We start from the raw sequence: 13,279 nt of genomic DNA on the forward strand, positions 1-13,279 counted from the left end.
ATCGCTCGTGCGCCGATTATTACACCACGGTCTAGCTCACTTAAACCTTGATAACGTGGAGTTATAGCAAAAGTAAACGATCTAATATTTGCACGCGACACTTGTCTTGTATAGGCGTTGCCGACCGCAGCGCCGTTTTCTGCCTGTTTGCATATCTCTGTATGTAAATACTCATGCCTATGCCAGTTTCTTTGGCGCTTCATTGTGACCTTGCAATTACTTCCCTATTACGGAAAGAAAGTAGTACGGCGTCAGGATATCCATACAGCCAATCTGCTTTAAATTTTCTTTTGTTCCCTACATCAGTGACGACTAATGAGAGAACAGGATGATTCTTCAAAAAAGGCTCATCCCTTTGCTTGCTATGCTTCTCCTCAAGACAGCTAGAGTTTTGTCTTTTGTTATGTAGACTTTCAACAAAAGCTGAATTCCTTCTTAGTGGAGAATGGCATAGTGTAGTCAGTGAGTGTTTACGTTGCGAAAGCAAAAGTACTGGAACATGTCTTAAGATACGGCATCTATTGCCGTAGTTTTAATTTGATTCCAATCTAATGTGAAGGAGTGCGATAGAAGTTTCATCTGTGTAATTGCATGCGCCATAAAATTCTGCGAATAACAAAATGGAATGAGTGCTGTTCATTCTTCACAGCCTCTGAATGTGTCACCAGTTGTTAAGGTGAAATTATTTGCATCCAGCTAACGTGGCTGTCACAATACCTCTAAATGTAGGTCTTGCAAATTGCTGGTGTAATTGTGTATTTGACCAATGGCCTGACTCGATGGACGTAGGTACAAAGTTTTTGAGTTAATGCTAATTAGTCACACTGGTATCACGCTGTACAAATACACTCCTGGAAATTGAAATAAGAACACCGTGAATTCATTGTCCCAGGAAGGGGAAACTTTATTGACACATTCCTGGGGTCAGATACATCACATGATCACACTGACAGAACCACAGGCACATAGACACAGGCAACAGAGCATGCACAATGTCGGCACTAGTACAGTGTATATCCACCTTTCGCAGCAATGCAGGCTGCTATTCTCCCATGGAGACGATCGTAGAGATGCTGGATGTAGTCCTGTGGAACGGCTTGCCATGCCATTTCCACCTGGCGCCTCAGTTGGACCAGCGTTCGTGCTGGACGTGCAGACCGCGTGAGACGACGCTTCATCCAGTCCCAAACATGCTCAATGGGGGACAGATCCGGAGATCTTGCTGGCCAGGGTAGTTGACTTACACCTTCTAGAGCACGTTGGGTGGCACGGGATACATGCGGACGTGCATTGTCCTGTTGGAACAGCAAGTTCCCTTGCCGGTCTAGGAATGGTAGAACGATGGGTTCAATGACGGTTTGGATGTACCGTGCACTATTCAGTGTCCCCTCGACGATCACCAGTGGTGTACGGCCAGTGTAGGAGATCGCTCCCCACACCATGATGCCGGGTGTTGGCCCTGTGTGCCTCGGTCGTATGCAGTCCTGATTGTGGCGCTCACCTGCACGGCGCCAAACACTCATACGACCATCATTGGCACCAAGGCAGAAGCGACTCTCATCGCTGAAGACGACACGTCTCCATTCGTCCCTCCATTCACGCCTGTCGCGACACCACTGAACGCGGGCTGCACGATGTTGGGGCGTGAGCGGAAGACGGCCTAACGGTGTGCGGGACCGTAGCCCAGCTTCATGGAGACGGTTGCGAATGGTCCTCGCCGATACCCCAGGAGCAACAGTGTCCCTAATTTGCTGGGAAGTGGCGGTGCGGTCCCCTACGGCACTGCGTAGGATCCTACGGTCTTGGCGTGCATCCGTGCGTCGCTGCGGTCCGGTCCCAGGTCGACGGGCACGTGCACCTTCCGCCGACCACTGGCGACAACATCGATGTACTGTGGAGACCTCACGCCCCACGTGTTGAGCAATTCGGCGGTACGTCCACCCGGCCTCCCGCATGCCCACTAAACGCCCTCGTTCAAAGTCCGTCAACTGCACATACGGTTCATGTCCACGCTGTCGCGGCATGCTACCAGTGTTAAAGACTGCGACGGAGCTCCGTATGCCACGGCAAACTGGCTGACACTGACGGCGGCGGTGCACAAATGCTACGCAGCTAGCGCCATTCGACGGCCAACACCGCGGTTCCTGGTGTGTCCGCTGTGCCGTGCGTGTGATCATTGCTTGTACAGCCCTCTCGCAGTGTCCGGAGCAAGTGTGGTGGGTCTGACACACCGGTGTCAATGTGTTCTTTTTTCCATTTCCAGGAGTGTACGTTGAAACGCTATGTGATTTTATTTCGGTGATTAGGAAACGAAATCAACAACGAAATTGACAGTACGAGCACATTGCTTTCCTTTGTATGTAGGATGTTTTATGCCGTTGGCTCTGAAAGCATACACTGACGCTTCAAGATGGGCGCTACGCATCACGATTTCAGAACGGTGAACAGAAGACCGGGACTATCTTTCGACACAGCACCATCAACAAACAGACAGTTATATTTCATTAAACGGAAATCTCCCATGCCTTTAGCTGCTGCTATTGTGTCATCAAAGAAGCGAAGACGTTGAGATCAGTTTGTGCAACAACTTTCAGTGGGACAACGGCTGTACCGTTAGTGATGCGTAGAAACGGGAGCTCGATGCTGAATGGCAACAAATAAGCTGAGTCATACACTATCTAATGAAATCAACTTTCGGTACCGATGTTGTTCCATCGTAGACATCAATGTAATGTCTGGTAGGATATGGAAATTCCATAGCTTCGTGAGGTCCCCATGACATAACTCGGCGAAGAAAATGTATTATCACTCCGCCTGCAGATAATTCTTGACGATAACAAGGAGAAAACTTGAGATTGCATAAAATGTGGCAAGAGCTCCGTGAAGCATTTATCCAACACTGCTTCCTCTTTCTGCCTAGATATCTCGCGAAAAGACCATGAAGGTAGAATTAGAGATCACCGAGCTCATACAGAGTAAATGGTTGTTCTCCCCATGAACTATTCATGACTGGAAGACGAAAGGGATGGGGTGTGACAGTGGTACGTGAAGTACTGTCTGCCACACATAGTAAGATACAGGTGTAGATGAATATCTAGCTGGGACCACAGACGCAGGGCGACGAGTTCAGAGAAATATATTCATTAGGGGAGAGGGGGGCGGGGGCAGGACATGTGGCACGTCTCCAATGGACGAGTTAGCAGTAATTATGGGCCTATGTCCAGTTGATTTAATCTTTCGACAGCTTGTAGCAATGTCTTGGTTAAAAAAGCATGACATTATGAAGGTGGATCACATACGGGAAGAGCTTGCCAGAATGCACGGGAAATTAAAAATCTAGTTCTACAGAAGTGGCAGACGGAATGGGATGCGTCGTAAATGGCTAGCTAGGCGCGTATGTAGGTTTCTGCCTTCAGTCAGAGAAAGATTAAAACTGAAACATTTCCAGCCAACTGAAGGGATAGTACACCTTCTGACTGGCCGTAGACACCCTACCCAGTGTATCTTCACCAGATAGGCAAACAGCCAGGACCAACGTGCGAATAAGAAGCAGATGTGGGCACCCCAGAACACATAGTCTTCGGGTGCCCAAATTACGCACAAGTTGCCTTCAATGAGAGGCAAACGGTCGAAACTCAAAATGTAGCAGAAGCGTTACTTGATGTAGAAAAACATAAAACACTGTGTGAACTTACTGCAAAAGTATCGGCTCACACTCAGAAAGAGTACCAAAGGGAAATGCTGCAGCGTGGCGAAAGACAGGGGAGAAAGCTGCGCGTTCTGAGAAGCACACATTGGCAGCAGTTAGATCGAGCCTATATTCAGGTTATGTTTTCTGCCCGAAGCGATTTGGATGGCCTGCGATTCAGGCCTTTCCTCTCTAGATTGGATATTAAACTATTTGTGGTTCGAAAGGTTATAGAGGTGACTTCCTCACCTAGCGAAATCTAGAAATAGGGATAGGTCTAAAGATCGCATTAAGTAGATGGTTTGGCTCTTCCTAACCTTCTGACAAAACCAAACAAGTCACGATTTGTAGAGGTGCGCTTGGTGGTTGGGCATAGTACTAGTCGACATCTGTAATTTAGACATAGTTAAAGTATTTTGTGATTAACTGAGTAAACTGGCAGTAGTTTGTGGTAGGTGGTGGAATCCCGCACATTTGCATGTAGTTATGGACGGGTACTAGCCATCAGAGATATGTAGGGCGATGCAAACGCAACTGTGCACACTTCTTGGGTGTAATCTATGCATCAAAATAAGAGTAAAATGTTAAATAAAGTTGTGTCTGAAACTGTTTTATTTCCGAGTAACGATGCATAACTTCATTTGTGGTAAGCATTACATCATGAGCCATTACAGGCTTCTGGCTTGTCGTGTTCGCTTGCATATCGGCTGATGTTACGTTGTACACCTCTCTACCCTGCTTGTTCATTCTGGCATGAAATGTCTTTGGTGTGGTCTGTTGTACTCTATGGCGCTCTTGTAGTGTAGACGTATCGCATACATCCATTCTGTCAGTAGTTCATAGATTGCAGTCGTTGTGTGTAGTGTAATGGGCTACTCAGACCAAGAATACGCGGAAATGCACCTTTACTATGCACCAGAGTTGATGCACAACTGGCAAGATGATGACATACGGAAACGTTTCCAAACAGAAGAGTACCAAACCATCAGACATCCTCAGCCTTGGATAGTGGCTTAGGGGAATACGGCGTTCTTGACGCGCGACTGTTAAGTAGGTAGCAAATGGATGGAGTGGGTGTTCAGAACATCCTGGAAATTGTAGAAAAAGATCCGACCGTAAGCACTCGCCTTATAGCTGCCACTGTAGGGGTTCCTCAATCAGCTGTATGGCACCTGCTTCAGAGACAGCGATTCCACCCATTTCACCTGCAGAAGATACAGGAGCTGACACCTGTAAACTACCCTAGACATCAGAATTTCTGTCAATGGTTTTTCGGTCACTGGATACTATTTACAGATGAGAGCCTCTTTACCGGTGCGGGTATTGTGAACGCTTATAACATGCACCTGTGGACATACGGGAATCCTCGCGTAATTGCACCACGAGGAAATGAACATCATTTTGCAGCTAATATTAGGTGTGATATAGTGGACAATCAGTTACTTGGACCACATGTTATTCCACAGTGCCTGACTGGCAGAGTGTATCGACAGTTTTCGGAACACGAATTGAGTGGTCTGCTGCATCATGTCCCACTAACTACACGAATCAACTTATTGTTCACGAACAACGGTGCCCCTGCATATTTCAATAGGGAGGCAACAGAGTATCCCAGTGTTGCCTAGACTGATCCGTGGACAGGTCGTGCAGCACAAGCTGCTCGGCCGGCCGTATCTCCGGATGTTAACCCTCGGACTTTACCTTTGGGCCGTATCGAGGAGCTCGTGTACAGTGTTGCAACTGACAATGTAGCACGACTACAGTAGCGACTGAACGTGGCTCTGCAACTGTGCAGAATTAGATGAACGGAGCGTGCAGCATTCCGATAGCAGTAACACCTCGAACGTGTCAGTATCTTCGTCTACAGGAAAGACGCTAGAACGTGTTTTTGGGTTGAACGTACGATACGTAGTTATTATGAATTTCGAGTTCCTCTTGTCGTTTCTTTATGAGAAGAATTAATTTTGTGTCGTCGTCTCGCACTCGTGTACCTACTCCATTGCATAACTCTGAAATAAAACTGTTTCGAACAAACTTTATTAACATTTGACGTTTACGCTTACTTTTGTGCACGGACAGGTGGTGCGCGTGACGGACGGCGCGCGGCCGCCGCTGGACGCGCCGCTGTCGACGCTGGCACCGGTGCGCGTAGTGCTGCTGGACGAGAACGACAACGAGCCGCGCTTCCCCGTGGCCGAGTACCTCGAGTTCGTGGCCGAGAACGAGCCGGCGGGCACGGCCGTGTTCACGGCGCGCGCCACCGACCTGGACCGCGGCGAGTTCGGCCGGCTCAACTACTCGCTGGCGGGCGCGCCCGACGACGCGGGCCGCCTCTTCCGCGTGGACGCGGCCACTGGCCTGGTGACGACGGCGGCGGCGTTCGACTACGAGGCGCGCAGCAGGTACGCCTTCTCGCTGCGCGCCACGGACCGCGGGGGGAAGGCGGCGACGGTGCGCGTGCGCGTCGAGGTGGAGTCGCGCGACGAGTTCCACCCGCAGTTCACGGAGCGCACGTACCGCTTCGCGCTGGCCGCCGGCCGGCTGCCCGTCGGCTACGTGGTGGGCCACGTGGCGGCCACCGACCGCGACAAGGGCCCCGACGGCCGCGTCGTCTACCAGCTGACGACGCAGCACCCCTACTTCAAGGTGAACCGCACGACGGGCGCCGTTACGCTCAAGAAGAAGCTGGACGACGCGGCGGCGGCGCTCGAGGCGGGCCGCGACATCAGCCTCGTGGTGACGGCCAGCTCGGGCCGCCAGGGCTCGCTCACCAACATGACCGTCGTCGAGATCGCGCTCGACCCGCGCGCCGCCGACGTCGACACCGACCTGGCGACGCCGGTGGCGGGCGGCGGAGGCGGCGCAGACGCCGGGGGCGGCGCGGCGGAGGGCGGCGGCAGCGACGCGGCCGTGTCGGCGGCGGCGGGCGGGCTGGCCGACTGGGCGCTCGGGCTGCTCATCGCGCTCGTGCTGCTCGTGCTCGCCTTCGGCGCCGTCTTCCTCTTCCTGCACGTCCGCAACAGGAGGCACAAGAAGGTGAGCCGAGCTCCGCAGTCTACGGGGTTTTATTTGCTTACCTTTTCGAGAGAACTTTTCCCAGTATTGGGTGTTTCACAACTCGTGTTACACACTTCTGAAGGTTTTAGAGACGACTTAGTAGATCAAGTTTTACACAGGAACGCATGGCCAGAAACGTCATCCAACGACATTAGACGGCGTCAAAGATATAGGCGCCGGCGCTTGTAAATATATGCATGAACAGGGTCATTCCGTGACAATGCTACCATCTTTCTGGAATAATGGAGAAGGATAAATGTATCAGTTTCAGTGAACAGTTCCTGTACCAAAAACGAAAGAGTCGAAAGTTATAAGCCAAAACTGTTCTGATACCTCAGAAGAGTACATGTACTCGTACTGTTGTTGCTAAGATTGTGGGGCATGCAACTATGGACCAAAACAAAGGAGAAATATCTGGTAAACATGGGCTCTAACATGCATACCTGAGGAGCTATAAGCACTTGTTCATCTTCGCTACTATGCAACGTATCGCCTCGGTTGAAGAAGTTCTTATAGCTCTTAAGGTATGCCGGTCCATGTTTAACAGACATCTTTTCTTGTTTTGGTCCACACTACCACCTCTGAAAACTGCCTACCCTGCAATCTTAGCAGTAGCACTACCAGTACATGTACTCCACTGTCAGAGGTATCAGAACAGTTTTCGCTAATAAATTTAGATTCGGTCGTTTCTGGTGCAGGGACCCTTACCTCAAGCTGATACATTTATCCTTCTCCATTACCCTTGAAAGTTCGTAACATCATCACGGAGTCACCCTGCACATGTGTACATTTAGAGGCACCGGTGCCTCTCACTTTGACGTTGGATGGTGTTTCTGGATATGAGTTCCTATGTAAAACTTGATTTACTAAGTCCCCTATGCAACCTCTAGAAGTGTGTAGCGCGAATTGTGAAACATCCTGTATGTAAGAGCACCATCATGTCGTTACGTTCCAGGTGGCTTTCATTAGGATACTGTATTTTCCACTGGCACAGTGCCAACTTCCATTATTATGCAGAGTGTTTGAAAAATACTTTTACAAACTTCGGGGACAGATTCCTTACACCAAAAGAAGAAAAGAGTTCATACATAATCCGAAAATCCTTTGTTTTCGAATTATTAATGAAAATTAACTTTCAACGCCTTTCCAGGTGCAAACCAACTTCACTTAGCTATGCACCTGTTTCACTCATCCTATGCTACATGGAACTGTCACTAGGGAGACTTCTTTGCATGTACTTGAATTTTTGCGACGTTATCGTTAGTTTACTTGTAGAGAAACGTTGCGCAAAAGGGTTCTTACCTATGTTTGCTTTTTTCCCGACGGTTTTTGGTGTGTCACCTACCACCAACCAAATTCCCACGAAACTGATTCCATTTTGATATCTCAAAACAATGGACCCAGAACGGATGTCTCTCTAATCCCTTAGTTATTACCTTATACACCACTGTGCTGGGCGCTGATAACCGTCTCTCGATCTTAACAATTGTGGCTTAGACACCCGTATCGCTTCCGTGGACACTCCATCTCCCACAGGCGGGCGAGAAGCGAGGGCTACCACAGACTGTCGAATCCACCGTTGATGTCCACCAAATACTGATCCGCTGATGAGAGGCCAGATTTATGTACTGCATTTTTTTCGAGCCGCACTATGACTGCTAGGACCTATCATCTTATTACTTTTGCAGTGCTCCACACACGCCTCTTAGCCAGCATCCGCGCCTCTCACAGTGCCCCTGAGTCGGAGACTGCGTGGAGTTCTTTTGTTTCCTTTTTATGTTATCTTCTATTTATTTGCAACAGTTATCTATATTTATAAGAAAAATACATAAAGCTGACTGTATGAAATTATAAACCGATGTTGCATTTCAAGACGAGATCAAAAAGAAGACAGAGAGTAGAAACAGATGCCCCTTCACTAACACCACCTGGGGATGGGGACTTGGTCTTGAACTTCAAGTCCGGCGTCTACATGTGGTGCTATCCTTGTTTGTATTACCCACATGAACAGCACGTCTAGGAAAAACTCGGTTTGTTCCGTCCATCCGGATCTAATCTAATATACAGGGTGAACATTAATAACACCGACAAACTGCAGGGACGGGTTGCTAACCACGTGCCCGGGGTTCTTTGTGTGTTGCTGGCTGTGTGATTGACGCAGCATGCTGTAAGTAGCAGAATGGTCCCGTACTCATGCCAGGAACAAGTCGAGATGATGATTGTGTACAGCGGATGATGTTCGTGTACACCCACGCAGTTCGAAACGGTCGATAGGCAGCACCGCTATACCGAAACAAGTACTCTCACAGACATCAACGACATCACACAACATATGAAGCCCTTCTCGGGTGTTTGTGTGTTCGTGGGCCATTTCAGACGGACGAACGTGAAGGGAGGCTAGGGGCTGTATGTACACCAGATTTGGAGGACCAGTTTCTACAGGCTATTGGGACGGCCGCCAACATGTTGTAAGCCAAAGTACGATTATGTGTATCCTGCATGACAACTGCTACTATCTCTATTACCTGGAACGAATGCAAGGATTATCAACAGAAAATATTCCTCTAAGGGAATGATTTTGTCGTTGGTTTTTGCACCCGACCATCAAAATTATGGAATTTCTGTCATCAGTCCTCTTTTGGACGAACGTTTAACAGAAGTGGCGTCATCAGTCTGCATAATCATCATCTGTGGCTTACAGACACGGCTTGTGGTTAGAGGAACTGTCATTTGTTAGCGCTGTCTAACGTGGCAACGATGTATTTCTGTATACATGTTCATAGGACCGTTTGTCCTCCATTTCCAGGCAGGGATCTGTCCGTGCAGTTTAACGGTTTTATTAATGTTCACCTTATATATCAGTGCTGTTTGTTAGTGTGTCGTGTGTGTTAATGTTTGTTAGGTTACAAAACAACTATTACGTACGTTAGTATGTAAACAAATTTGGTGTGGCTTTGGAACAAAATGCTGCCACCGAGGAATGGACTGTAAACTAATAAATGCAGAAAAAGTGCCACGTGAGCCTAATCTGCGCCGTCGCGTGTTGCAGGTGAACAAGCCGGCGCTGAGCGGCGGCGCCAGCGTGGGCGGCAGCGCCGACGGCTTCGTGGACCCGAGCGCCTTCGACACCATCCCGATCCGCGGCAGCGGTGCCGGGGGCGGCGGCGGCGCGGGCGGCGTCGTGCAGGGGCCGGCGTCCCCGTTCGGGCCGCCCAAGTACGACGAAATCCCGCCGTACGTGGGCGCCGTCGGCGTCGGAGTCGGCCCCGTCGTCCACCGGAACAACAACAACTCGGCGAGCTCCAATTCGGGTGCGGCGACCACTTCGGAGCTGTCGGGCTCCGAGCAGTCCGGGTCGAGCGGGCGCGGGTCCGCCGAGGACGGCGAGGACGTGGAGGACGAGGAGATCCGCATGATCAACGAGGGACCGCTGCAGAGGGACTCCGGCATCCACCACAGGCAGCCCGACGACGACAACCTGTCGGACGTGTCGGTGCACAACACGCAGGAGTACCTGGCGCGCCTCGGCATCGTCGACACGGCGGCCAACACGGCCGGCGCCGCCTCGGCCTCGTCGCGCCGCTGCTCCGACGCGGCGGTGGCGGCGGGCGGCGCGGGCGGCTCCGCCAAGGACGGCGGCGCCTCGGCGCTGCTGCACCACCAGGGCGTCGGCGTCGGCGTCGTGCCGATCGACATGTTCGATGAGGAGGCGGCCGGCGAAGCGGACATCGCCAACCTCATCTACGCCAAGCTGAACGACGTGGGCGGCGGCGCCGGTAGCGAGCGGGGCGGCGCCGGCGGACCCGGCAGCTCCGGAGCGGGCGGCGCCGGCGGCGGGGGCGGCGCCGCTTCGGAGGACGGGGGCGCGGGCTCGACGGCGGGCGCCGACCCCGTCATGGTGATGGGCGGCTTCGCCGGCACGCACCAGCCCTCCATGACCGGCTCGCTCAGCTCCATAGTGCACAGCGAGGAGGAGCTGACCGGCAGCTACAACTGGGACTACCTGCTGGACTGGGGGCCGCAGTACCAGCCGCTGGCGCACGTCTTCAGCGAAATCGCGCGCCTCAAGGACGACACGGCGTCGGTCCAGAGCACCAACAGCGGGGCGTCCGGCGGAGGCGGGGGCGGCGGCAGTAGCGGCGCGTCGCTGGGCGGCAAGTCGGGCGCCGGCTCGACGGTGAGCAAGGCGCCGGCGCCGCCCCCGCCGCCGCCGCCCGTCAAGACGGTGCCGCCGCCGCTGCTGACGTCGGTGGCGCCCCGCTCGATAGCGGCGCCGGTGCTGGCGTCGCGGTCGGCGCAGGCGGGCGCGGGGGCGGGCGCGGGGGCGGCGGCGCAGGCGGCCGTGCCGGCGCACCACCAGCTGCTGCTGCTGCCGCGCTCGCCCATCAGCCACGACGCCAGCGGCTCCGGCTTCAGCACGTCGGCCGCCATGTCGCCCAGCTTCTCGCCGTCGCTGTCGCCGCTGGCGACGCGCTCGCCGTCCATCTCGCCGCTGGTGACGCCCGGCGTGCCTACGGCGCACCACGTGGTGTCCCTGCCGCGCCAACAGCCGCTGGCTCAGCCCCAGCGCGCCGCCGCGGCCGCCGCAGCCGCCGCCGCCGCAGCGGCAGCCGCCGCCGCGGCCGAGACGGAGCTGCGCATCTGAGGCCGACCTGCTGCTGCCACTGCTCAGCCGTGCTGTTCTACGCGACATTCGTCTTCACACATAGAAGCACTCTGTTCGCCGTACCGTCGTGTCCCCGACAAACAACTTATTAGATCTCATTTGCTGACTCTGTGTAGTTCTCATATATTTTTGGTGTCCCATCACTTCACATACATCACTGATCCAGTTCGAAACCATTAATACACAGTCACTACAGGATTTCGCAGTAAAAATAAAAATGTGTTTTGTCGCAAGCTATGTTTCCCATCGACATGTAATCAGTACAAGTCCCGCCACTTAATCACATTTTTGCTCAATAAAGGGACATTAAAAATTTTTCACCATCAAAGGGAAAATAAAGTATGTAACACTGTTTTGCTGTGTCCTTACAATAAATTCGAATATTTACCCCAGCTAAACTGCTCTACAACTTAGAGAACTACCAGGTCATTCAGAACTTGCCTCATTACTTAGCATTATTATTCGGATTACACTATTTCTGAAATTGTCACCCGTTCGCATCGTCATGAAGTGTGTAAATGCTCGACCCGTTTCTGTCGGTGCTCGGACTCATGTACACCTCTGAACTTCACCTGCTATGTAAGGAAGAGTACAATTTCTCAATAATTTTTCAGGTACAGTTACTGCCTTGTATAAATATAATGTTTATTGATTCTGTGCCAAATAAGATTTCATTTCACGGATGAAATGTATTTATTCTTTTGAGTGTTCTCGGACTCTCGTTACTGTAAACAGAACCGGCATGTGTCGCGCCACACTTAGCCCTTACGTAATTTTCTCTGATGTAAAGAAAATGAGTTTGCCACAAAAATGGCCAATTTCCAGCAGCAGGGCTACGGACAGTGAACTGTGCGTGTGTGTTATTAACAAACGTGTAGAACCTCACCGAGTAAAGACACTGAACAAGTGCTCTGTACATAAGTGTGATCTTATAAACATGTATAAATGAGTGTAGTTACTGAGTCCATGTAAATACGGACAAGCATGAAAACAATAATCAAAATTTTCGTAAATGCAGTGACTATTTAACTGTAAATTTATTTAAAATGTGTAGCTAAATGATGATGTATGTAAACATTGGAAAAAGTGTGGAATGAGAGAATACATATTGCTCAAGGTAAAAATAAATGTTTTATAGCAGAACTGTTTGTATATTGACTGTTCACCAATGTTTCACTGACAGCGCTGCGTGAAATACCATTTCGGTAAACATCGTCGGTTATAGTACACACGTGTACAATCCTTTGCCAGTTGTCAACAGATTTTAGAATGAGTGACAAAATTATTTGTTCGTATGTTTATTTGTGCGAAACAAATCAAAACAACAATGGAATGCTTTTATTGTTTTTTGAAAAGTATCTTTTGTGATTTATGGCTGAACAAATCAGCATCGGATGGCAAAAATAGTGTGTACCTCAGTAATGTTACTGTCATTCTCTCAAATTTGCCTCACTCTCGGTTGTATTATATTACAATTGCAATGTGTAAAATTGTATTATGTCTCTGCGTGATTGTGTAATGTATGTGAAATACGTTGTACAAAAATAAAACGTTTTCTACTATTTTAGAAAGAAATAAAAAAATTTCATGTACTCATTTCATTACTTTCGTAGCTTACCCGTTAACACCAATAAAATATTTAATTCTTTTTAAAAGCAATATTTAAAAACACATTGCTGTATTATGACTGGGTCCTGGAACTTAGTTTTTACAGAATGTAAAGAAAACTTACACTACTGTTGCGGAATTTGTTTCTCAGCAATCAAAGGATTTTTCTGTGGAAATGCAAGCTGCTGGTAACAATTAGCATTTTCTGTAATTCGGCAAGATGGCTTTTTGATTTTTCTTTAATTTGATGAAACAATGCA

The 13,279-nt window shown here is 50.3% G+C and overlaps 1 protein-coding gene across 1 annotated transcript in view; it reads left to right on the forward strand.

The window, feature by feature from the left end:
* Positions 1 to 12,988, forward strand: part of LOC124803270 (protein dachsous) — a 334,804-nt gene extending 321,816 nt beyond the window's left edge. Inside the window, exons 25-26 of the mRNA XM_047264453.1 lie at positions 5,768 to 6,724; positions 9,795 to 12,988. Of these exons, the coding sequence (XP_047120409.1) occupies positions 5,768 to 6,724; positions 9,795 to 11,390 (2,553 nt within the window). The 3' untranslated portion in view covers positions 11,391 to 12,988. The remainder of the gene's footprint in view (positions 1 to 5,767; positions 6,725 to 9,794) is intronic.
* Positions 12,989 to 13,279: the final 291 nt, after the last annotated feature.

The sequence above is a fragment of the Schistocerca piceifrons genome, chromosome 6, assembly GCF_021461385.2.
Source record: "Schistocerca piceifrons isolate TAMUIC-IGC-003096 chromosome 6, iqSchPice1.1, whole genome shotgun sequence".
Taxonomy (NCBI): Eukaryota; Metazoa; Arthropoda; class Insecta; order Orthoptera; family Acrididae; genus Schistocerca; species Schistocerca piceifrons.